At 49.8% G+C, this 26,021-nt stretch overlaps 1 protein-coding gene across 1 annotated transcript in view; it reads right to left on the reverse strand.

Moving 5' to 3' along the window:
* Positions 1 to 23,071, reverse strand: part of PANX1 (pannexin 1) — a 32,530-nt gene extending 9,459 nt beyond the window's left edge. Inside the window, exon 1 of the mRNA XM_069971982.1 lies at positions 22,771 to 23,071. Coding sequence (XP_069828083.1) covers positions 22,771 to 22,951 — 181 coding nt within the window. The 5' untranslated portion in view covers positions 22,952 to 23,071. The remainder of the gene's footprint in view (positions 1 to 22,770) is intronic.
* Between the last annotated feature and the right edge of the window lie 2,950 nt (positions 23,072 to 26,021).

Here is a 26,021-nt window from a genome sequence, read left to right on the forward strand (position 1 = left end):
CCAGGATTTTTTATATATATAAAAGTCCCCACAAAGTCCCACAGAAGCCCCCTCCCCCCTTTTACCCACCACCCAACCACCCTGATCCTGAGTTACATCCTGTATTATACTCCAGAGCTGCACTCACTATTCTGCTGGTGGGGTCACTGTGTGCATACATTACATTACTAATCCTGTACTGATCCTAAGTGACATCCTGTATTTCTTTTATTAAAATTTTAAACATAACAATAAATAAATACAGAAATAACACCCCATATACCATATCTGACCAGAACAAGACAATAAATAGAAAAATGAAACCATAACATAAAGCACCGGTCCATCCCCGCACTCATTCCTCCACACAGACAACCCATATACCTATATACAATATATACACCCATATACCTATATACAATATATACACAATATAAACTATTTAGCTAAACATATTAATAAACTATATACACTACTATATACAAACCTATATATACACTACTATATACTATACACCTATAAACACACCTATATACACCACTATATATACACCTATATAACTAACTAATTGTGAACCCCCTGGCCCAGTTGCATTGTGCACAACCTAATACCACAGACATAACTCTACTCAACCCAACACCAACTAAACAAGACATCACTACACAAATAAACTAAAACTAAACAAGACACAATACAAAATAATAACCTACAACTAAACAATACATGATATTTTTAAATATTTTTTTATTTTTTATTTTTTTTTTTTATTTTTTATTTTTTGGCCCTGAGCTGGTCCCGCATCCCATGCCCCCAGTACATGATCACGGACGTCCATGAACCAGCCCAGGATTTTATATATATATAAAAGTCCCAACAAAGTCCCACAGAAGCCCCCTCCCCCCTTTTACCCACCACCCAACCTATCACTAAACCCGAACCCCAGGTGCAAACAAAACATATATAATATATACAGTATACAATATAATATATACAATTTATACAAACATACAAAGATAATCACAAAGACAATCACAATACACAAACTTTTGAAAAAATATATAACATACTAAACCCAACAATAATGAGACTTCTCAGCCCCACACACAGCCCGAAAGCCCAAGTTCAGCGCCTGCAAGCCCTATACTCCAGTATCTCTACAGCACAAAACAAAAGACTAATGTGCCAGCATCAGCCCACCACCAGGAGAGGAGACGCAGGCTAAGGAACCTTATAGGCAAAGCCCCTCCAAAGACAAGAGGCCCTACCAGCCCCCAGCCTCTCGTACTCCAGAGAGCGCACCTTCACCAGGTCACCGAGTGTGCCCCTAACCACCTCATCCACAGGGAGGATTTTACGCTGCGTCGACACTAAACACCGTGCACTCCACGTGTGGTACCTGACCACTATGCTGACTAGGAATAAAGTGCTCTGGTCCCAGCCACCAAGGTTTCTGAATGCTCCATAGGCCCATTCCGCATAGGAGAGACGGGCCAACCTGGGCCACCCGATGGAAGCGCCCACCCTGTTGTAAACCTCTGTATTAAAGGGACAATGAAGCAGAAAATGCTCCATGCTTTCCAGCATGCCTCCACACTCCTCCCGGGGACATCCCCGATCCTCAGAGCTCCTGCACTTCAGATTGTCCCTCACATACAGTTTCCCATGGAAGCAGCGCCAAGCCAAGTCCCAAAACTTCAAGGGGATCCTGATGGAATTCAATAGGCCCAAACCAACCTCCAGATCCCGGCTTGGGCAATCCTTGAGCGCCAGCGGTTTTCGGAAATGGGATGACAGGACTCTATTGTCAAGGAGTTTCCTCGACAGTGTCCTAATCTCCCACATCCCCAAACCCCACCGACGAATGACCTTCAGAACCAGGGTAGCATAAGCCGGAAGATGCCCGTGTGGTGTGCGGAGATCCTTCACTTGCCCTCCTGTCTCCCATTCCTGGAAGAAAGGCCGAAACCATCCCCTACAGGAGAATACCCACGGAGGAGCCCTCTCTTTCCAGAGGTTTGCAATGTTGGTCTTAAGAAAGGTATTCACCAGGAACACCACGGGGTTGACCATACACAACCCCCCTTGTCTCCTCGTACGGTAAGTAACCTCCCTCTTGACTAGGTTCAGTCTATTCCCCCATAACAGCTGGAAGAACACACTGTAGACCCGAGTCCAGAGCGGCTCTGGCAAAATGCAAACACTGCCCAGATATATCAGCAAAGGGAGCAGGAATGTTTTGATCAGGTTAACCCTTTCCCTGAGGGTCAAAGACCAACCCTTCCACTGATCCACCTTCTGAGCGGCGATCTTAAGCCTGCTGTCCCAGTTTTGTTTGGGGTAATCCCCTTGGCCAAATTCAATGCCGAGAACTTTTGCAAACTCCTGGGGCTCTGGAAGGGTGTCCGGGAGATCAAATCCAGGATCTCCACCTCCCAGCCAGAGACTCTCACACTTTCCCTGGTTGATCTTGGACCCAGATGCCTCTGAGTAGCGCTCCACCTCTGACATCACACACTGCACCTCCTCTTGCGAGGAGACGAATATGGTGACATCATCGGCGTACGCTACCACCCTCAGAGTGGAATCCGGCACCGCAGGGTCCATTCTCACCCCTGCCAACGGTCCACAATCAATCCTCCTAAGGAAAGGATCAATTGCAAACACGTACAACAGTGGGCTCAAAGGGCAACCCTGACGGACACCAGACCCAACCTCAAAAGAGCGGCCAATCCAACCATTCACAAGCGGGAAACTCTCTGCCCCTGCATACAAGGTCTTAAGCCAATCAACAAACCCCCCCGGCAGGCCATATCTCAGAAGAACAGACCAGAGGTACTCGTGGTTAACCCGATCAAACGCTTTTGCCTGATCCAAGGACAGCAAGTACCCCTTCCAGTGACCTGCCCTACCCTGCTCCACAGCCTCCCGGACACCGAGCACAGCACTAAAGGTACTGCGGCCTGGAACAGAGCAATGCTGGGCCCCCGAAAGGAGCTGGGGCGCAAACTTCACCAGCCGATTAAACAGCACTTTTGCCAGAATCTTTCTGTCCACACTGAGAAGCGCTATGGGACGCCAATTCTCAATGCGGGTCGGGTCTTTACCCTTTGACAAGATGATCAAGGCTGACCTCCTCATTGACCTCGGCAGAGTGCCCGAGGAGAGACACTCATTAAATACCTCAGTCAAGAGGGGTACCAAAGTGTCCTTAAAGGTCTTATAAAACTCAGATGTTAAGCCATCTGGACCGGGTGACTTCTTGAGGGCAAGACCATCAATAGCCACCCTGACTTCCTCTTCTTGGATCATCTCTGTCAAAACGTCAAGAGAGGGGTCTACCCCTGGTTCAGGGACGGTTTCAGTCAAGAAAGCTGAGGCCTTATCCCGATCTAGATCCTTCCTCCCCAAGAGGTGCGAGTAAAAGGATCTGACGACCTCCAGGATCCCTGATCTGGACCTTTTCAGGGATCCTGTACTATCAATCAGTCCTGAGACGATTTTACTATTCACTGACATCTTGCAGTTTCTGTAAGGGTCGGGCGAGCGGTACTTCCCGTAGTCCCTCTCAAAAACCAAAGATGCGTGTCTATCGTACTGGCACCTCAGTAGCAAGGCTTTCACTCTGGAGATATCATCACGACTACCTCCAGTCGAGACAAGACGTTCAAGTTTCTTCCTCAGGCCCTGGTACAGGCGATACCTGTCCAGACTCCTGAGGCTCGAGAGCTGGCGGAAGAATCTCGCAACCCTTTTTTTGAACATCTCCCACCACTCTGACTTACTGCTACAAAGGCCCAGCAATGGTACCTGGCTCTGAAGAAAATCCTCAAAGGACTGTCTTATTTCCGCTTCTTCCAAGAGAGACGAATTGAGCTTCCAGTAGCCTCTACCCATCCGGGGGGTCTCTGTAACATTCAGAGAAAACAAAATTAAACAGTGGTCGGAGAACTCCACCTCAACAACGGACACCGCTGAAGAGACGGCTTCCTCCTTTAAATAAAACCTGTCTATCCTGGACCTACAACTACCCCTATGATAGGTGAATCCCGCGTGGCCTGGTGTATGCCGGATGTGAACATCCACCAGGCGAGCCTCACTAGCTATACTATTCAGAGCGACGCCATCATAAGTCAGCTTGTCTCTGGAACCTCCCCTATCCTGGGGCCTCGTGACAGCATTGAAGTCCCCTCCAAAGACCACCTGCCGACTTGTAAAAAGATAGGGCTTGATCCTCATAAAGAGACACTTCCGATCCCACTTGGACTGTGGACCATAGATGTTAATAAGGCGAAGTTCTTGTCCCTTCATGAGGACATCTAGAATCAGGCACCTCCCCATTTCTAACTCAATAACCCGTCGGCATTCTACCGGTGCGGCAAAAAGTACCGCCACCCCGCTATACGGCTCGGCCGCAAGAGACCAGTAGGAGGGCCCATTCCTCCATTCCCTTCTGGCTTTAAATATAGATGACAGGTCTGTTAGCCTGGTCTCCTGCAAAAAGAAAATATCAGCATTAATGTGGGCAAAATAATCATAGGCCGCAAATCTAGCCGTATCTGACTTAATGCTGGCTACATTAATGGAAGCCAGCGTCAACGGAGAGGGTGCCGCCATCATGGGTGATTGAGTTAGACGGCTTTCTTTTTCCCACTATCCTTTCCATCCTGCCCGCCACCTTCCTCATCTGATGATGGTTTACCTCTCTTTAGTGAAATGGATGTATCCATGTCCCCTTTATTTACATTTTCCTCGTCCCCCGACTCTGGGCAGATCCTCCCCCCAAAGGAAATACGTTCCCCAGGGAGAGAGGATTCGACGTCCCCTGCAGGCCCCTCCGTCACCGCGACAACCAGAACCTCACCCTGTGCCTCCTGCACCTCTGAGGAGGAAACATCTTGGAGGGTTTGGAACCGGTTTGAGAGACCAATCAGAGGGAGGATGGTTGTACCTTCCTTTGGCATCTGGGGGGTGGGAGAAGATCTTACATCTCCCCTTTTCTTATTCTTTTTAGTACCCCGCTTGTGCTCCACCCATCTCCCACTATCCTCATCCGCGCTCTCACCATGGGAGGACAGTGAAGAGATGGCACCTTCTTCTTTCCGAATCCTCCAAATCTCCTCATCCAGATCACTGTCCCTCAGAGCCTCAGCAGTAAGATTGGCCTCAGGGATGAGATCAGAGGTCACCACAGTTGCGCAAGGCTCCTGAGACTCCCCCATCTCCCTCTCCCTTTGGCGCTTATCCCGACGCCTCAGTTGGGCTGGCGTCTTTTGCTTACTTTTCCTCCCTGGCTCTTTTACTCCTTCACCCCCGCCAGCTGCCCCCCCAGTAGATTCCTCCTCACGACCTTTCTCCACCGGGGTAACAACTGCGTTGGCAAAGGAACGAGGGCAGCGACTGAATGGGTGACCTAAGTCACCACACAGGTGACACCTAATCTCCACACAGGATGCAGCGAGATGGCCTATTTCCCCACACAATGAGCACTTCATCACTGTGCACCTAGCACTGAAATGTGTGGGGTCACCGCACCTGTGACAGAGCTTAGGCTGACCCTGGTAGAAGACCTGGATTCGATCCCTTCCTAGGAAGGTGGCAGATGGTATGTGGGTAACGGTGTTTCCTGAATACCTAAGTTTGACCATAAAGGTCCAAGCCCCTGACCAGATGCCATATTCGTCCCTGTTCTTTTTTGGGACTTCCACCACCTCTCCATACCGGCCAAGCCACGTCATGATGTCAATACAAGAGAGTGATTCGTTACGGGTTAAAACGGTCACTCTCTTGATGTTATTTTGGCGAGACACCGCCTGAATGGCAAAGTCTCGCCAGCCGGGCTCATCCCTTATCAGCTCATAGTTCGACCAAAAAAGCTCAAGCCCCTCCGGCCGAACAAAGCTGATATCGAATTCAGGGGTACCAAAGGGATGTATCAAGGCAAAGATGTCGGCTGCCTTGAAGCTCATCCTCAGCAGGAGCTCAACAACTTTAGATCTTGGGGGACATGTATCACTGCCTCTCCACCTCAGACGGACCACATTCCTTCGGACACCACCCGGCCCGGCTGTTGGGAGAGACCACACAGTTTCCCTACCCCTTTCCTCTCGGAAGGCTGCAAGGCCATGCCTTTCTATCAAGAAAGACAGATCAACCTCCCTACCCTCTACATTGATTGTTCTCTCCCCTCTCTTTAAGGCCTCCAGGACACGTCGATGCAAGTCACCATCCCCAGGGCCCGAGGACGAGGAAAGCACCCCACTTCCCCCAGCGGCAACATTTGCATAGCTGCGTACCACTGCTGCAGCCGCTGGGGGTGCAACTGGACCAGGCCCTATGCTCCCACCACTAGTCTGTGCCCCTTCACCACCCTCCTCCACATAATCCATACCCACACCAATACCACCTGTCACACTGCCCCGACCACCCTCCAAAGCCCCAGACAGATTCCGCCCCACATTCACTCCTGCCTTCCCCCCCACATTAATTCCCCCATTCACACTGGGTGGACCGGTGTGTTCTGGGACAGAAAGAGATTTTGTACCATCAGCGTCATTGGGTACCAGGACCGGAGCCACCTCCACAGGACAGGCCACTGGTCCCTTTAGAAAGGACCGAACAGCCTGCCTGGACTGTTTAGAGGCAGCCCCTGCCCTATTTCTGCTGGTACCCTCTGCCTCATCAGTACTAGACTCCTCCGCACGATCTGGTCCAGCAGCACCAATACAAAATAAAGGCTTAAGTCCAGTCTTTCTTTTGGGAGGTGAAGACATCTTAGCCCCGGCAGCATCCCGACGACGACACCGCTGCCCCAAAGGAACAGCAGCGCCAAGAGCCACCGGAGCTCCCGCAGCTGACACCGGCACACACCCGCTCCCCCCTCCCGTCAGGGAGCGAGCTGATGCACCAGTGCCTTTAACATTACTGCCCACCGCTGGGCCACCTCTCCTGCCACTGCCCGCCACTGGGCCAATATCACTGTCCGACCTTACGGCCGGTTCCTCACCTGCTCCACCTCTGCTACTGCAAACAGAGATGGAGCTTACCGCCATACTAGCCTCCATACTCTCCCCATTCTCCTGCACTGAGTCCACAACAGAACTCAGGCCGGGCTGAGATATGGGGTTCACACAGTGAGCTGACCCTGAGGCCAGTCCGGGGGGCACAGGGAGGGGGGAATATACAAATGTTACCTGCTCCTGAAGCTTGGTGGTCTTTACCTTGGTCTTTCTCCCAGGCGCCTCCTCTGGTAACTCATCTCCGAATACGAAGTCCTGGAGGCGCCCTGGTGACTCCAGGAGCTGGATCTGGGCCATCAGCGCCCCTCCCTGGTAACTGGTGTTGCTTTCATCCCCCGAACAGCGGCTAGATGACAATGCTGCTTGCCCTGCAGGGAGCCCACTGTATGGGGTCTGTTGTTGCGGACCCCCGGGTGGATTCGGCTCAACATCACGTACCTCCGCAGCGTCTCCTTCCTCCTCCACCCGGCTCTCTGGCTGGAGCCCTCTCAGCCTTCTCTGCCTTTCTCTCTCCGTTTGAGCAAAACGATCGTCATTCTGAAGTTTCTCTTTAAACGGCCCACTGTTCTCCAAAATAAAAGTTCTCTTTTTCACTATTTTTTTGATGTCAGCTTTCAGAGATTTCATTTTCGCTGATAACTCAGCCTTTTGCTGCTTAGCAGCAGTGTCCATCAATGCTTTTACAGAACATACCTCCTCCTGGAGCTTGTACAGCTGGTTCCTGGCTTCCTCATACCCACAGAGGCTTGCAGCAATCCGTAGGCCATAGGTCTGCCCCGTCTCTTGGGACCGCTGCACCCCCCAATCTTCCTCCACACCTTCATGGGCGGACAGCCTTGCTCCAGGAGGAGTGTCACTGCACAGATTTTCCTGGCTGGTTTCCACAGTTGTTCCAGAACTTCTGGCACTTGTAGTTCCACAACTTGCTGTAGCCTTGCGGCTACCCTTTGTTACCTCAGGTTCAGGGGTGGCTGGAGAAGCATCGCTGCACCTCCTAGTAGAACGCCTCAGCCCTTGGACCTCTGATGGTATTCCCTCTGTTGGTCGCTGGATTCCTCTGCCCCCCACGGACCTGGTTCGGGGGGCAGGAGTTGGGACTCTCCTTGGCTCGCTCATGCCTGAAAACCTGCTCCCTCCCTGGGGAGGAGAGAGCAGGCCCAGGGGCAGATCTTCCTTGCCTGGAGCTCAGGAGCAGCAGACTCGCACAGCCTCACACAGCAGGACCACACCCAAAACTAATTGGATCACCACTGCAGAGCTGCACTCAGTATTCTGCTGGTGGGGTCACTGTGTGCATACATTACATTACTAATCCTGTACTGATCCTAAGTGACATCCTGTATTATACTGCAGAGCTGCACTCACTATTCTACAGGGACAGTCCTGCTAATAGAAGATGCTTGGAGGCCAGGGAGAGTTGTCATAACATTTTTAATCCATACTATAGAATAGACACTTGGCTCTTGTCCTGTTACAGTGACTCTCTATAGGGCGATGTGACCACTGAGACCAAGAAGAATAATTATTAGTGGTGAGAACAGAGGGCGGTATTGTATCACTATATACTGGTATCATTTGTTTGCAGGGTACGGACTGATAGTCTGCACAAGGAGGGGATTGTGCTGATCACATGACCGCGGCACAAGTCATGGTTTATCACATTATACACAGGCGGTTACCGCACCCGCATCTGCTTTATGTCAGTGTGGCGAGATCAGCGGAGCCATTCCCACTGACCGCCAGATAGGAGGATGGAAATCTGTGATGAAGCTTGGGTATCAAAAACTGCATCAAAAAAACTAAAAGTGAACTCAATTGATCATCAGGGATCAAAGAAGCCAGATTTGTTGTGATCAGCTGATCATCAGAGGTTTGAAAAGCCAGACCTGGGGTGATCAGCGGATGGTCAATAGTTAGGGTCCTATTACACGGGTTGATGGCAGCCCAATCAATATTGTAAATGAGCGCCGATCTTCTATTACACGGCCCAATAATTGTTTAGTAAGGGCTGCACAGACATTGTTAGTGATGTCCGTGCAGCCCTTGCCCAAACAGGTAATACATTACCTGTCACCATCCCAGCACCGTGTGCTGCAGCTTCATAGCAAGTGTGGCCTGTTTAAGCTGACAGGCTGCTCAGCCAATCACTGGCCACATTGGTCTCGGACAGTGATTGGCTGAGCGGCCTGTCAGCTCAGACCGGCCGCTCTGAAGTTGCAGTGCACAGTACTGGGATTACACATATTGATGCGCGGACGGCGGCTGATGATTTTAGGTCTGGGCTAGAGAAATGATCAGCCGATGATTGTTGTCATCAGCAGATCAATGTCTGTTACATGGAAAGAGGCATAATGCTGCCCCTAGCCAGAAATGTGGTTGACAGGGCCGGGAGAGTCAATGGCTCCCAGCCCTGTCAAACACAGCACCGCATTTAACTGTGTGCGTTCCTAAATAGGAGCGAGTACAGTTAAAGGGCCAGCGTCAGCAAATGGTGGTACTTGCCCTGGTGCTGGCCTTGGCCCAAGCTGTTAAGCAGTGCATCCTGAATGCCAGACAGTTTCATAGAACCCTATGGGGGCCTCCACAATTCCAGACATGTCCTATAATTTCCTGGACCTACTTTCCGGAATGGACGCCGGAAAAATCCTGAAGGGTGTCCGTGCCCAATGGAACCCTTAGGGTCAGAAAATCTATCCAGTATTCCTGACATGTGAAGGGCGGCTAACTCTTTAGGATCTGCTGATCACCACAGGTCTGACTTTTCAGATCCCTGATGACCAGCTGATCAACACAGGTCTCATTTTTTACACCCCCAATAATCAGCCTATTGCCACAATACTGACTTCTCTAATGCTGCATTTACACATAGCGATAATTCGCCCGATCGTACAATGAACAATTTTGAAGTCATTTTTTTTTTTATAACAATCAGCGTTTAGACTGAACGATAGATCGTACGGAAAAATCATTTTGCGATCGCTTAAGCCCATCTCGCACAAAGGTAAAATCTGTGAACAACTGTTTATACGGAACGATCTGCAAATTTTTTTGCAAACGACGACCGACGATTTAAGAACAAGTTGTAAGATCAAAATGAACGATTTCTTGCTCATCATTTGATACTCGCTCCGTGTAAACGCAGCATAACCTCCAACCATCACCTGACTGTCAGGGGTAAGTGCAAACAGACCTGTGGCAATCAGCTGATCAGACTACAAACCTTCAAGGGACAACCTTTAAAAAAAAAAAATTATATATACTGTATTTTCCGGCTTATAAGACGACTAGGGGTATAAGATGACCCCCAACTTTTCCAGTTAAAATATAGAGTTTAGGATATATTCGCCCTATAAGACTACCCCTCTTCCAACACACACCAAATAAAAATTTACAAAAAACATCAGACAGCAGCGAGAGGCAGAGAAGGAGGTACAATAATACCAGTAGGATACAAGGGGTGCCAGACGGGTGAAAGAGGTGTGTTTTTCTGGGCACAGCACCACTCTACCGTATCTTTTTATTCCACACCTGAAACTTGCTCTACCCTTCAAGCAGCAGCTGCGGACATTTTTGAGCTCCCCCTATGTGGCGATTGCAGATTCTCCAGTTCGGTTCCGAAGTTTTTCAGCACCTGTCTTATAAGACGACACCCGGTGTATAAGACAACCCCTGACTTTTGAGAAGATTTTCCTGGGTCAAAAAGTAGTCTTATACGCAGGAAAATACTATATAATATATATATATATATATATATATATATATATATATATATATATAAACACACACATACACTGTATAATATATATATATATATATATATATATATATATATATATATATATATATATACACTCACCGGCCACTTTATTAGGTACACCATGCTAGTAACGGGTTGGACCCCCTTTTGCCTTCAGAACTGCCTCAATTCTTGGTGGCATAGATACAACAAGGTGCTGGAAGCTTCCTCAGAGATTTTGGTCCATATTGACATGATGGCATCACACAGTTGCCGCAGATTTGTCGGCTGCACATCCATGATGCGAATCTCCCGTTCCACCACATCCCAAAGATGCTCTATTGGATTGAGATCTGGTGACTGTAGAGGCCATTGGAGTACAGTGAACTTATTGTCATGTTCAAGAAACCAGTCTGAGATGATTCTAGCTTTATGACATGGCGCATTATCCTGCTGAAAGTAGCCATCAGATGTTGGGTACATTGTGGTCATAAAGGGATGGACATGGTCAGCAACAATACTCAGGTAGGCTGTGGCGTTGCAACGATGCTCAATTGGTACCAAGGGGCCCAAAGAGTGCCAAGAAAATATTCCCCACACCATGACACCACCACCACCAGCCTGAACCGTTGATACAAGGCAGGATGGATCCATGCTTTCATGTTGTTGACGCCAAATTCTGACCCTACCATCCGAATGTCGCAGCAGAAATCGAGACTCATCAGACCAGGCAACGTTTTTCCAATCTTCTACTGTCCAATTTCAATGAGCTTGTGCAAATTGTAGCCTCAGTTTCCTGTTCTTAGCTGAGCGGAGTGGCACCCGGTGTGGTCTTCTGCTGCTGTAGCCCATCTGCCTCAAAGTTGGACGTACTGTGCGATCAGAGATGCTCTTCTGCCTACCTTGGTTGTAACGGTTGGCTATTTGAGTCACTGTTGCCTTTCTATCAGCTGGAACTAGGGCTGGGCGATATGGGCAAAAAATAAAATCTCGATTTTTTAAAATTTTTTGACGATTCTCGATTTAAATCTCGATTTTTTTCCTTTTTTGCTAAATAAACAGAACATTTTCTCCCTGCAGCATCAGATACTATTTTAATATTTTAGACAACATCTGTATTGATTTCCAGTGTAACAGAGGCCCCATATAGTATAGGAAATCATGTTTGTGCCTCCATCTACGTAGGGTGTAGTAGTGGAGGTATAGTGGATAGGGGGTGTAGGAGTGGAGGTATAGTGGATAAGGGGTGTAGTAGTACAGGTATAGATGAGGGGTGACGGGGTAAAACTGAAGGGGACTGGGGTGACACTAAAGGGGACTGGGGGACACTAAAGGGGACTGGGGTGACACTGGGGGACTGGAGGGACAATGGGGGACACTAAAGGGGACTGGGGTGACACTGGGGGACACTAAAGGGGACTGGGGTGACACTAAAGGGGACTGGGGTGACACTAAAGGGGACTGGGGTGACACTAAAGGGGACTGGGGTGACACTAAAGGGGACTGGGGTGACACTAAAGGGGACTGGGGTGACACTAAAGGGGACTGGGGTGACACTAAAGGGGACTGGTGTGACACTGGGGGACTGGAGGGACAATGGGGGACACTAAAGGGGACTGGGGGGACACTGAGGGGACTGGGGGGACACTGAGGGGACTGGGGGGACACTGAGGGGACTGGGGGGGACACTGAGGGGACTGGGGGGGACACTGAGGGAACACTGAGCGGATTGGGGGGGACACTGAGGGAACAATGAGGGGACTGAGGGGGACACACTGAAGGGGACTGGGGGGGGACACTGAAGGGGACTGGGGGGGGACACTGAGGGGACTGGGGGGGGACACTGAAGGGGACTGGGGGGGACACTGAAGGGGACTGGGGGGGGACACTGAGGGAACAATGAGGGGATTGGGGGGACACTGAGGGGACTGGGGGGACACTGAGGGGACTGGGGGGGACACTGAGAGGACTGGGGGGGACACTGAGGGGACTGGGGGGGACACTGAGGGAACACTGAGCGGATTGGGGGGGACACTGAGGGAACAATGAGGGGACTGAGGGGGACACACTGAAGGGGACTGGGGGGGGGACACTGAAGGGGACTGGGGGTTGACACACTGAAGGGGACGGGGGGACACTGAGGGAACAATGAGGGGACGGGGGGGACACTGAAGGGGACTGGGGGAGGACACTGAAGGGGACTGGGGGGGGACACTGAAGGGGACTGGGGGGGGGACACTGAAGGGGACTGGGGGGGGACACTGAGGGAACAATGAGGGGATTGGGGGGACACTGAGGGGACTGGGGGGTGACTGGTGCAGCTGGAGGTGATTGGAGCAGGAGGGCACATACTTCTCCTCCTCCTCTCACCTCCACACACACGCTCCCCTCCCGGCCAGATATGGAGGTCCCGGGTCTGTGGAGGAGGAGGCCGCAGGGACTACAGTAGGTGGTGATTGCATAGCTGCGGGTCACGGAGCTATACAGCGGGAACGGCGGTCTGCACCGAGCCCCCCGATCCCGCTGTATAGCTCCAGGACGAGCAGCGCCGCGATCACCACCTACTGTAGTCCCTGCGGCCTCCTCCTCCACAGACCCGGGACCTCCATATCTGGCCGGGAGGGGAGTGGGACGCTCAGTGGAAGGGGCGGGGGCAGGTAAGCGGCGGCGCTGTCAGTGGCTGGAGGCCGCCGGCACTGCACCGCCCCTCTCCAGCCTGGCCACCCAGCATCTTCTCCCCGCTCACCCACACCGCCCCTCTACGGCTCTCCCGCCGGCCTGCACCGCAACCCCCCTTCTCTCAGCTCCTCCCCGGCACCGCAGCCCGAAATGATTTTTTGTGAAAATCGAATTTACGATTTTCACAAAAAATCAAATCGATTTCAACGTTCTGGACGATTAATCGAATTAATTCGATTAATCGCCCAGCCCTAGCTGGAACCAGTCTGCCCATTCTCCTCTGACCTCTGGCATCAACAAGGCATTTCCGCCCACAGAACTGCCGCTCACTGGATGTTTTTTCTTTTTCGGATCATTCTCTGTAAACCCTAGAGATGGTTGTGCGTGAAAATCCCAGTAGATCAGCAGTTTCTGAAATACTCAGACCAGCCCTTCTGGCACCAACAACCATGCCACGTTCAAAGGCACTCAAATCACCTTTCTTCCCCATACTGATGCTCGGTTTGAACTGCAGGAGATTGTCTTGACCATGTCTACATGCCTAAATGCACTGAGTTGCCGCCATGTGATTGGCTGATTAGAAATTAAGTGGTAACGTGCAGTTGGACAGGTGTACCTAATAAAGTAAAATATATATATAGTCCTGGCTGTGTATACATAGGACATAAGACAGTTTTCTACCTAGTAACGCTATGCGTGTTAGCAGCAGGCTTCCACTATCCGGCCCTCCCGCTCACTGACCCCTGGGAGATCCAATTATTTTTTCCAACAGAGTAATCCCCGGGGTGACAACCTGCCGCCGGGGATCATGAGGTGATATACAAGCCTCTGCCGCCATTTACATCACCGACCTACTAAGAGCAGTGTCAGGACAAAGGCTGCAAACCAACTACAAGAGGCCAGATGGGTGATGGGAGAATCAGAGGGGGGGGGGACCGAAAACTATATTACTAACCGTATGTGTATGGCTATTACTGGTAGAGCACATAGACATACACTATAGACTGGTAAATAAAAATCCAAGCCACATCGACCACAATAAATTTCCAAATCATGTCTCTTTCATCCCATTCCAGTCAGCGCTACATGACGTTATATGGACCGTATAGTATCCATTAATAATCCATGAATGTACCAGACAACTGGCGGCTGTCATGTAGTATTCCTGGCAGATGGCGAGCTGGACAGGCAGATTATGGCGTGTTTCCGCTGCTGTGACTGTTTGTTGCTTTTGTGATCAGTTTATATCTAATAAAGAAGCCGCTGATCACGAGGACAAAATGACGTCCAATGTTCACGGCAGAACATTCCCATTGTGCAGCGCGGGGCAGATGGGTCCTGACAGTCGGCTGCATGAGGACGCCATGCTGCCGGGAGGATGCAATTACACTGTGGTTATGGTAAGAGATGAGAGGCCGGGAGAGACGTTACATAGTGTTTGGTACAGACGTGGTCTGCAAATCAGCCGCCACTCACTCTATAAGATATGATTCGCATATCTAATGCCTAGACCGCCAGGGCCGCACCGGCATCAACTGCACTTTCATCCCAATGCCGGCAGCAGTCCGGTTAGTGGAGATGGCCACCAATGTCGGCACAGTGTGAATAATTTTAGACCCCACCACTTGGTGTCTGGTGGTAGCTTAAATCCAACTACCTACTGAAAACGCAAGAGTGCTCGACTGAGCCGAGCATGCATGTGTATAGAAGAGGAGGGTTGGGAAGAAGAGCTGTTGACTATTGAAGCAGAGATTTAAAGGGGTTTTTCACTTCCAAATCAACTGATCCCAGAAGGTGCCAGAGATTTGTGATTTACTTCTATTAAAAAAATCGTCAGTCTTCCTTTACCTATCAGCTGCTGTATGTCCTGTAGGAAGTGGTGTATTCTTTTCAGTCTGACACAGTGCTCTCTGCTGCCACCTCTGTCCATGTCAGAAACTGTCCAGAGCAGGAGAGGTTTTCTATGGGGATTTGCTGCTGCTCTGGACAATTCCTGACATGGACAGAGGTGGCAGCAGAGACCACTGTGTCAGACTGGAGAGAATACACCACTTCCTGCAGGACATACAGCAGCTGATAAGTACTGCAAGAAATTTTTTTTTTAATAAAGGAAGTTACAAATCTCTGGCACTTGCTGGGACCAGTTAATTTGAATAAATTTTTTTGGGGGGATGAACAACCCGTTTAACATTACCTGATTATACATAGGATAGGTGACAGCTGATCAGTGGGGGTCCTACCCTGTAGCCAACTATGACTGATCCTCCACTGTCTTCTATGAAGCAGCTTGGGTGTTCCCGGTGATATGTAAGAATAGTGCACTGCAGTAAGTATCAGTAATACATTAGCATGGTGTCTTCTACAGGCGTCCTGCCAAGAGTGCGGCAGACAGGTCCTGGCAGTCAGTCAGAAAACCTCAGCCGTCCTTATCTATTACAGCAACAAATACAAGGAAAACCACATCCTCAGCCTGCAGCCATCTATATACCTGCAGCTGGGTATCACCAACACCCATCTACCCCAGAACAGCTACCATACTATCGCTATATAACTGCCTCACTACATCACAGCGCCCCCTGGCTGCAGGCAGAGGGTGACACGGCCCGGCTGTATATAAGGATGAGGTTATGGCGGCCACGTGATCGCCTCCATCTTACGTGCCTGATTTTTCCCTACAGGTTTGGTGACAAGTTCCATCATGGCGGCCCATGCTGAAGCAGATGCATGCTACAGATGGCCACTAATTTTTTTTTCTCTTTCAAATCAACTGGTGCCAGAAAGTGCCAGAGATATGTAATTTACTTCTATTAAAAATCTCCAGTCTTCCAGTACTTATCAGCTGCTGTATGTCCTGCAGGAAGTGGTGTATTCTTTCCAGTCTGACACAGTGCTCTCTGCTGCCACCTCTGTCCATGTCAGGAACTGTCCAGAGCAGGAGAGGTTTTCTATGGGAATTTGCTGCTGCTCTGAACAGTTCCTGACATGGTATATATGTGTGCATCTACCCCGATTGCTATTCCTAACACTGGAAGTGAACAAGAAGCTTTCTATACACTGACAGCAAGCAGATTAATGGTGAGGGTGATCTAAGGAGTGCACTGTCCCTTTAATACGGATGAATGATCTCTATGCAGCGTTACACACTGTGCAGCAGAGAGGAGGCCGGGGCTCTGGTGTTTGCAGACGTCACTGTACAGGAGCCGGTATGACCACATGTCAGGACTGTGTACTACAGTGAGGGCGCTGATCACAGACGTACAGGTGCGGCTCCCCGGCTGCTCCCACTGCGACAAGAAACCACAGAAACAACACGTGGCCCCGGGCCGGACGCCAGAGAGCGGTGCCAGGAGATGCTGCAGAACAAGAGGGAGCAGAGGGCGCCCTGTATCAGACTGGATCATCCAACAACTATAAAGCTAGGAGAGGGTCATGGTGCAGACACTGGGCAGCTTTCCACTGCCCCATTAAAAAAAAAAAAAGTTCATCAACTTTTTAGGGTGGGTTCACATTGAGGAATTCTCGCGGATAAACTCCGCAGAATTCTGCTGGCTGTACGCGCTCACGGACGCGCCTTTCCGCCGGCTCCATAGACACCATTCTATGTCATAGAATGGTGTCTATAGAACCGGCAGAAAGGCGCGTGTCCGTGAGCATGTACAGCCGGCGGAATTCCGAGTTTATCCGCGAGAATTCCTCAATGTGAACACACCCTAACAGAGTTTTGCCCCAAATCTCTCACTGAAGCAAAGAGTGCTGAAACCCGTCTGTATCGCGAGCACCTGAGGTCGAAGACACGGAAAGAGAGTAATCCTTTAAGAGGCGATGACTCAGCATAAGCTGGGGGAGGGGGGGTCACTCCGTGCCAGGGCCTAATCACATTAGAGGGCTCACACAGTAACACCTTCATTATTGCAGGAGGGTGCGGAGAAAACCCTCATGTAGGTTATTATTATTATTATTATTATTATTAATCTCTGGTGACAATGCCGCCAGGTAACTCCCCTGACATCTAATTTTAGAGGTGAGTGATTCCACCCACTGGTTATGGGAGAGCTAAGAATATATTTTAGGATCCTGCAAGCGGGTGACACAACCGAAAAGTGAAACCAAGTGCAAGACCATGGAGTCCGATATATCTGCAGCATATCCACCACCAAAGTATTGATCTGTTGGGCCCTCAGTGTTCAGACTGACTGCTAGAATAAGTAGGGAGAAGCGTGCACTTCTATGACTGTATTCTCTCCCGACTCTCCCTGACACCCAATGGAACCATCTCGGTTGAAACCATCAGCACTCTAAGAAGCGTGCAATTCTTTGAGTGTATACTCTCCCGAGACCATCTTGGTTACACACTCAGCCACGCCCTTCTCCCAGCTCACTCTGGGGATTGCTGGGGATCTGATCACTCGGCATCTCGAAAGAATTGTTTTTTAAGTGACAGGTCGTTCGATCTCATTCATTCTGCTGCTATTGTCCACATTCTAGCTCTGTGCCAAAAATTCAGTTTCCACTATGTGTAACCCAACCCTTAAAGGGGTTATCCACCTAAGAGCGAAAAATTTAATGCTAGCTGATCTTACTCACCAAGTCACCCTGAGTATTTTAAGCCGTCTCCCATCTTTCTAGCTGCTGCCGTTTCTGAGTTATAAGTTTTTCTAAAAGCTGATCTATATCAAAGATAGGAAACTACATTTCCCATCATGCATTTCCCTGATTGGTCCATTTGCGTACTCGCCCCCTTAGCTTTCTTTCCTGCCCACTGTTGTCATTACTATTGCACAGTAAACACAGGACTGTTTTTTTCCCTGATTTTGCATCACATCACCCCAATATGTATTCCATACTAGCTGATGATGTAGCAGAGCTGACGCACGCATGGAGTAGCTATGTGCTGCATAATGGGCATCTGTTTACCAGGGGGTGGGGGTGTAGGTTTAGATCTCTGCTTGCTGACTGTGCATGAAACATTCTAGGTCCATCTAGACTCTAAGAACATTCATAACACTTACAATATGCAGAGCTGAGACACAAAGACAGGTACATAAGCCTGCATTCACTGACAGCAAGCAGAGATAGAACTATGACTTTTCATATTACAGAAACCTAGGCTCAGGGACACATGTAAGTCTATGAAAACAGCACAGGTGCATGAAGATGATGCAGATAATGTCTCCTAAGGGTCAGATTAGACAGCTAACTCAGCACCCAGAGAGGAGATCACATGTCCTGTGTCTACAAAGCGTGGGAAGAAGCGGGAGATGAATGTGGTCAGAGTGGACCCAGAGTAGAGGATTTTAGACATCCAGAGCGGATAAGAATAAGGGGAAAAAAAACAGGGAAAGGGTGCAAGATAGGTTATACATGTATATTACACCTAGGGTCGTATTGGGAAGGGGAATTGTTTAGAATATTGTTTTTGTTACCCGGATAATCCCTTTAATCTTGTTAACCACAATGTTCCTGATATGGTTGTGTTATGGTCGGTTGTTCCTCTTGCACGGTGGCAGGAGGACCAGTTTGGTTCCAATTCTTTTTAGTATCTGGAAAAGGGCTAAAGAAGAGACCCGTCTAGAATGCAGTTCTGTCACTTCCCTGTGAGTTGTTACTTTCACTTTACAGTTCTTACTTTTCACGTCTTATATATATATATATATATATATATATATATATATATATATATATATATATACAGAAGAGAAGACGTTCTTTGTTTTCATTAATTCTAGGTATTATACATGTGTAGGTGGCGCTTACTACCAGAAACCTCATATTATAGGGGGTTCTGTGTTAGGGTCTCCTAGAGGTTTGCAGCATTACGTAAAGCAAACTACCCCTAGGAAGTTGCCCCATTCAGCCCTGTGCAGGTCACTGGAGCCAAAGCCTCTGTCACAGGAGTCCGGGACAGTCTGACATTGAGGCATTGAGGATGGTGTTTCTGAACATCCCTCCCAGACTCCACCATAGCACCCCAAGGCTTTGACCATATTCAGGTACAGTGTGAGCGCCCCCTACAGATATGGTATATACCCCCACAGGCTGATAATCATATGTCATCATTGTGTACATTGTGTATTGCAGATCTGGAGTCCCCCATGCTTTACACTGCAGCACAGTTCAGGAAAATTACAATAAATGATAAAATTATAAACTACTAAACCAATACTGAAGATAATGAGAAAATGAGAAGTATCACATAGAAGATTTCATGTATAAATGAAGCACCTACTCAGCCACACTGGAGCTGACTTCAGCAGCAATGCTGCCCGAGACGGAGTATCCAAGGAGCAACAAAGTACAATAATACCTTTAGTTTCGTGTAATAGCAGACAACGATTAAACGACCAACAAGAAATCGTTGGTCGTATGGTAGAATTCGGACCTATTTTTATCGTTTGATCGTTCGCATGGAATAAGACGTCATAGGTGAAATGTACGCAATAGCGATGACAAAACGACAGCAAGAACGATCATAAGTAACAAGTTCCGTGTAATTGGGCAAACGATTTTGGGTCGTTTGCCATAGCGGTCGTTTGAGATCGTTCATCGTTATTCATAAGTCGCCAAAAAAATCGCTTAGTGTAATAGTACCCTGAGACTCCAATCACAGAGAGAGTGCCCAACAGCAAGACCGCCTAATCACAGAGTGTGCCCGACAGTGAGACTCCAATCACAGAGAGTACCTAACAACGAGACCCCCAATCACAGAGAGTGCCCGACAGCAATAAAACTAGCTGTCAGCATGATGGCAATTAAAGAGAGTATATTGAAAAAAAGCTAAAGAGATGACTCAACAACAGGACCTCAATCAGAGAGTGCCCGACAGCGAGAGCCCAATCACAGAGAGCGCCCGACAGCGAGAGCCCAATCACAGAGAGTGCCCGACAGCGAGGGCCCAATCACAGAGAGTGCCCGACAGCGAGACCCCCAATCATAAAGAGTACCTAACAACGAGACCCCCAATCACAGAGAGTACCTGACAGCGAGACCCCCAATCACAGAGAGTACCTGACAGCGAGACCCCCAATCACAGAGAGTGCCTAACAACGAGACCCCCAATCACAGAGAGTGCCCGACAGCAATAAAACTAGCTGTCAGCATGATGGCAATTAAAGAGAGTATATTGAAAAAAAGCTAAAGAGATGACTCAACAACAGGACCTCAATCAGAGAGTGCCCGACAGCGAGGGCCCAATCACAGAGAGCGCCCGACAGCGAGAGCCCAATCACAGAGAGCGCCCGACAGCGAGAGCCCAATCACAGAGAGTGCCCGACAGCGAGAGCCCAATCACAGAGAGTACCCGACAGCGAGAGCCCAATCACAGAGAGTGACCGACAGCGAGACCCCCAATCACAGAGAGTACCTAACAACGAGACCCCCAATCACAGAGAGCGCCCGACAGCGAGAGCCCAATCACAGAGAGTACCTGACAGCGAGACCCCCAATCATAAAGAGTACCTAACAACGAGACCCCCAATCACAGAGAGCGCCCGACAGCGAGGGCCCAATCACAGAGAGTGCCCGACAGCGAGGGCCCAATCACAGAGAGTGCCCGACAGCGAGAGCCCAATCACAGAGAGTGCCCGACAGCGAGACCCCCGATCACAGAGAGTACCTGACAGCGAGACCCACAATCATAAAGAGTACCTTACAACGAGACCCCCAATCACAGAGAGTGCCCGACAGCGAGACCCCCAATCACAGAGAGTACCTGACAGCGAGACCCCCAATCATAAAGAGTACCTTACAACGAGACCCCCAATCACAGAGAGTACCTGACAGCACGAGCCCAATCACAGAGAGTGCCCGACAGCGAGACCCCCAATCACAGAGAGTGCCCGACAGCGAGAGCCCAATCACAGAGAGTGACCGACAGCGAGACCCCCAATCACAGAGAGTACCCGACAGGGAGAGCCCCAATCACAGCGAGACCCCCAATCACAGAGAGTACCTGACAGGGAGAGCCCCAATCACAGAGAGTGCCCGACAGCGAGAGCCCAATCACAGAGAGTGACCGACAGCGAGACCCCCAATCACAGAGAGTACCCGACAGGGAGAGCCCCAATCACAGAGAGTACCCGACAGCGAGACCCCAATCACAGAGTGTACCTGACAGCGAGACCCCCAATCACAGCGAGACCCCCAGAGAGAGTACCTGACAGCGAGACCCCCAATCACAGAGAGTACCTGACAGCGAGACCCCCAATCACAGAGAGTACCCGACAGGGAGAGCCCCAATCACAGAGAGTACCTGACAGGGAGAGCCCCAATCACAGAGAGTACCCGACAGCGAGACCCCAATCACAGAGTGTACCTGACAGCGAGACCCCCAATCACAGCGAGACCCCCAGAGAGAGTACCTGACAGCGAGACCCCCAATCACAGAGAGTACCTGACAGCGAGACCCCCAATCACAGAGAGTACCCGACAGCGAGACCCCAATCACAGAGTGTACCTGACAGCGAGACCCCCAATCACAGAGAGTGCCCGACAGCGAGAGCCCAACCACAGAGAGTGACCGACAGCGAGACCCCCAATCACAGAGAGTACCCGACAGGGAGAGCCCCAATCACAGCGAGACCCCCAATCACAGAGAGTACCTGACAGGGAGAGCCCCAATCACAGAGAGTACCCGACAGCGAGACCCCAATCACAGAGTGTACCTGACAGCGAGACCCCCAATCACAGCGAGACCCCCAGAGAGAGTACCTGACAGCGAGACCCCCAATCACAGAGAGTACCCGACAGCGAGACCCCAATCACAGAGTGTACCTGACAGCGAGACCCCCAATCACAGCGAGACCCCCAGAGAGAGTACCTGACAGCGAGACCCCCAATCACAGAGAGTACCCGACAGCGAGACCCCAATCACAGAGTGTACCTGACAGCGAGACCCCCAATCACAGAGAGTACCCGACAGCGAGACCCCCAATCACAACGAGACCCCCAATCACAGAGAGTACCCGACAGTGAGACCCCCCAATCACAGAGAGTACCCGACAGCGAGACCCCCAATCACAGAGAGTACCCGACAGCGAGACCCCCAATCACAGAAAGCGCATGAGACCAAGACCCCAATGAATATAGTGTCCCCTCAGGCACCTGCACCACATATATATATATATATAGTAGTACCATATGGAGACACCTCACACCAGGACGAATCCAGACTGTAATAAATCACATAGAGAAGACTACTGCCGTAAAGCAAAGCACCCGGCTGACCACAAAGCTGTCACACAGCACCTGCAGAGTGACAGCCACAACCCACGTGACCGCTCCTATACAGTGCCGGTACCGCTGTGCCCATTGTGCCGGAGGGGGCGGGGCGTCAGCTGCCTTTGTGTCGGGACCACCACTCACCCATAGTGATCTCCTGGGCGAAGGCGAGAGAGATGAGCAGCAGGGGGAGCCCCACCGCGATACACGCCACGATCTTATCCACCGCCAGCTCCAGCCGCAGACCCTTGTACTTAGACTCGGGAGACTCCTTGAGTAAGAAGTCAGTGAAGACATACTCGGTGGCGATGTGAGCGATGGCCATGGCGGGGGCCGGGTCACCGGGAGCGGGAGACAATCACACCCGACTCACCCGAGTCGCCCGCATACTGTCCCCTACTCGAGCGACAGTACGGAGACGAGACCGGGGCGTGGAGAGGGCGTGGCCGGGGGGCGGTGCAAGCGCGGGTGTGTGGAGGGGGCGTGGCCTGCGAGGTGCGAGACACGTGATTTACACATAGCTGTGTTTTGCTCTCCCAGCTGTTGTAAAACTACAACTCCCAGCATGCCCAGACAGCCTTCGGCTGTCTGGGCATGCTGGGAGTTGTAGTTTTACAAAGGCTGGAGCTTGTGGAACACTGCTTTACGTATAAATATTATATTACATTAGGGATTGTCCATTCATGATAAGATTAGAGGGGTCCTTCCTGATAGAAATTAGTAGGATTTATGATTTTCACTAAATTTGCAATTTTCACCAATAGGGGGCGGTAGTGAGACACCATATCAACATGTATATAGTAAAATTCCAATAGTCCGGCATGTCAGGACTAACAGGGTTCTGGATTACTGGAATTGTCAGATGCTACACATATATAATGGCGGGACTGGGTGCTGGGATGACGGAGGCTGCGGGGGAGCAAGACAGTACAATCTCCTTTCATTATACAGCCTGGGAATATGTATTAAAGAAAACTCCCCCTTTAAGAGTTACATGTCAGACTGGCAGACTCCCCCTTTAAGGGTAACATGTCAGACAGGCAGACTCCCCCTTTAAGAGTTACATGTCAGACAGGCAGACTCCCCCTTTAAGAGTTACATGTAAGACTGGCAGACTCCCCCTTTAAGGGTAACATGTCAGACTGACAGACTCCCCCTTTAAGGGTAACATGTCAGACTGACAGACTCCCCCTTTAAGGGTAACATGTCAGACTGGCAGACTCCCCCTTTAAAGGTAAAATGTCAGACTGGCAGACTCCCCCTTTAAAGGTAACCTGTCAGACAGACAGACTCCCCCTTTAAGAGTTACATGTCAGACTGGCAGACTCCCCCTTTAAGAGTTACATGTCAGACTGGCAGACTCCCCCTTTAAGGGTAACATGTCAGACTGGCAGACTCCCCCTTTAAGGGTAACATGACAGACTGGCAGACTCCCCTTGAGGAGTTACATGTCAGACTGACAGACTCCCCCTTTAAGAGTTACATGTCAGACTGGCAGACTCCCCCTTTAAGGGTAACATGTCAGACTGGCAGACTCCCCCTTTAAGAGTTACATGTAAGACTGGCAGACTCCCCCTTTAAGGGTAACATGTCAGACTGGCAGACTCCCCCTTTAAGGGTAACATGTCAGACTGACAGACTCCCCCTTTAAGAGTTACATGTCAGACTGACAGACTCCCCCTTTAAGGGTAACATGTCAGACTGGCAGACTCCCCCTTTAAAGGTAAAATGTCAGACTGGCAGACTCCCCCTTTAAAGGTAACCTGTCAGACTGACAGACTCCCCCTTTAAGAGTTACATGTCAGACTGGCAGACTCCCCCTTTAAGAGTTACATGTCAGACTGGCAGACTCCCCCTTTAAGGGTAACATGTCAGACTGGCAGACTCCCCCTTTAAGGGTAACATGTCAGACTGACAGACTCCCCCTTTAAGGGTAACATGACAGACTGGCAGACTCCCCTTGAGGAGTTACATGTCAGACTGACAGACTCCCCCTTTAAGAGTTACATGTCAGACTGGCAGACTCCCCCTTTAAGGGTAACATGTCAGACTGGCAGACTCCCCCTTTAAGGGTAACATGTCAGACTGGCAGACTCCCCCTTTAAGGGTAACATGTCAGACTGGCAGACTCCCCCTTTAAGGGTAACATGTCAGACTGGCAGACTCCCCCTTTAAGGGTAACATGTCAGACTGGCAGACTCCCCCTTTAAGGGTAACATGTCAGACTGGCAGACTCCCCCTTTAAGGGTAACATGTCAGACTGGCAGACTCCCCCTTTAAGGGTAACATGTCAGACTGGCAGACTCCCAGAGGATGGGGAAATCTGTGATTCTGCTACAATTCCGTTCACATCTTCTATGAAAAGCTTTTCTAGGAACTGTTCCTTTCTATGGAAAATAAAAAAAATTGAAGAACTTCCCTTTATTTCTTATTGTAGTTGTAGCGGACGTGCACATAGATAATGCCGCCTATGTATCAGGGTTGTACTCTCTCAGTAGATAGTACAGGGTCCATAAGTAGAATGTTCCTCCCCTACAACCCCAGGAACACATTTGCATAGGCGAATGCACAAGATGCCCCCATAGTGGTTCCCTAGAGCTGTAGGTAGGGGGATTCCTTAGTGCTTCCACCAAATACCTCATGGAGAGAACATTTGGGATCCTTCAAAGGGGTTATCCAGTGGAAAATCTTTTTCTTTCAAATCAGCTTGTTTTAGAAAGTTATAAAGATATAGATTCACTTCTATTTAAAAAATCTCCAGTCTTCCAGTGTGGTGTCCTACCTTGGGTGTTACAGTTCTATACACCCCTCGCAAAAGTCTGTACTTATTGTACTTGTGTGGAGATGAAAGTAGTACTAAAGCTCGCCACTAGATGTCGCTATATTATATATGTGTATTTGGAAGCTGCTCAGCTGAAGGATGTAAAGGGTTATTGCTTCCATCTGTGTAACCCGAATCTGTAAACCAGTAGGAGTCTTGTTTTCTTCTCTCCTATCTACTCTCTTATTATTTCTTCTGTTGTACTCTTCACCCACTCACAGAGCACGTTAGTTACGCTAGGGAAGTAAGTCACATGGGTGGAGGAGGAGCAAAGGTCTTTCGTGCTAGGCATTGTGGGGGAAGGACGCAAGCTAGATAACTCTCCACAGTGGACCTATCTGGGCCCTGGCCCTCTGCCAGGTCCCCGTACCCTCAAAAGTCAGTCTTAGTCAGAACCTTGCATGGGAAAGACGCAAGACAGTACTCAGTTCTTCTCAGTAACACTATACAGCACTACGCACTGTTAAACCCCTCTTAGGAGAGGACAAACCAGAGACAATCTCAACCCACACCGTGAACTAGGAGAAGTCACAGAGCAGGACAGTATCCACGAAAGCCAAAGAGCTAGGAACTG

This window comes from Dendropsophus ebraccatus, chromosome 5, assembly GCF_027789765.1.
Source record: "Dendropsophus ebraccatus isolate aDenEbr1 chromosome 5, aDenEbr1.pat, whole genome shotgun sequence".
NCBI lineage: Eukaryota > Metazoa > Chordata > Amphibia > Anura > Hylidae > Dendropsophus > Dendropsophus ebraccatus.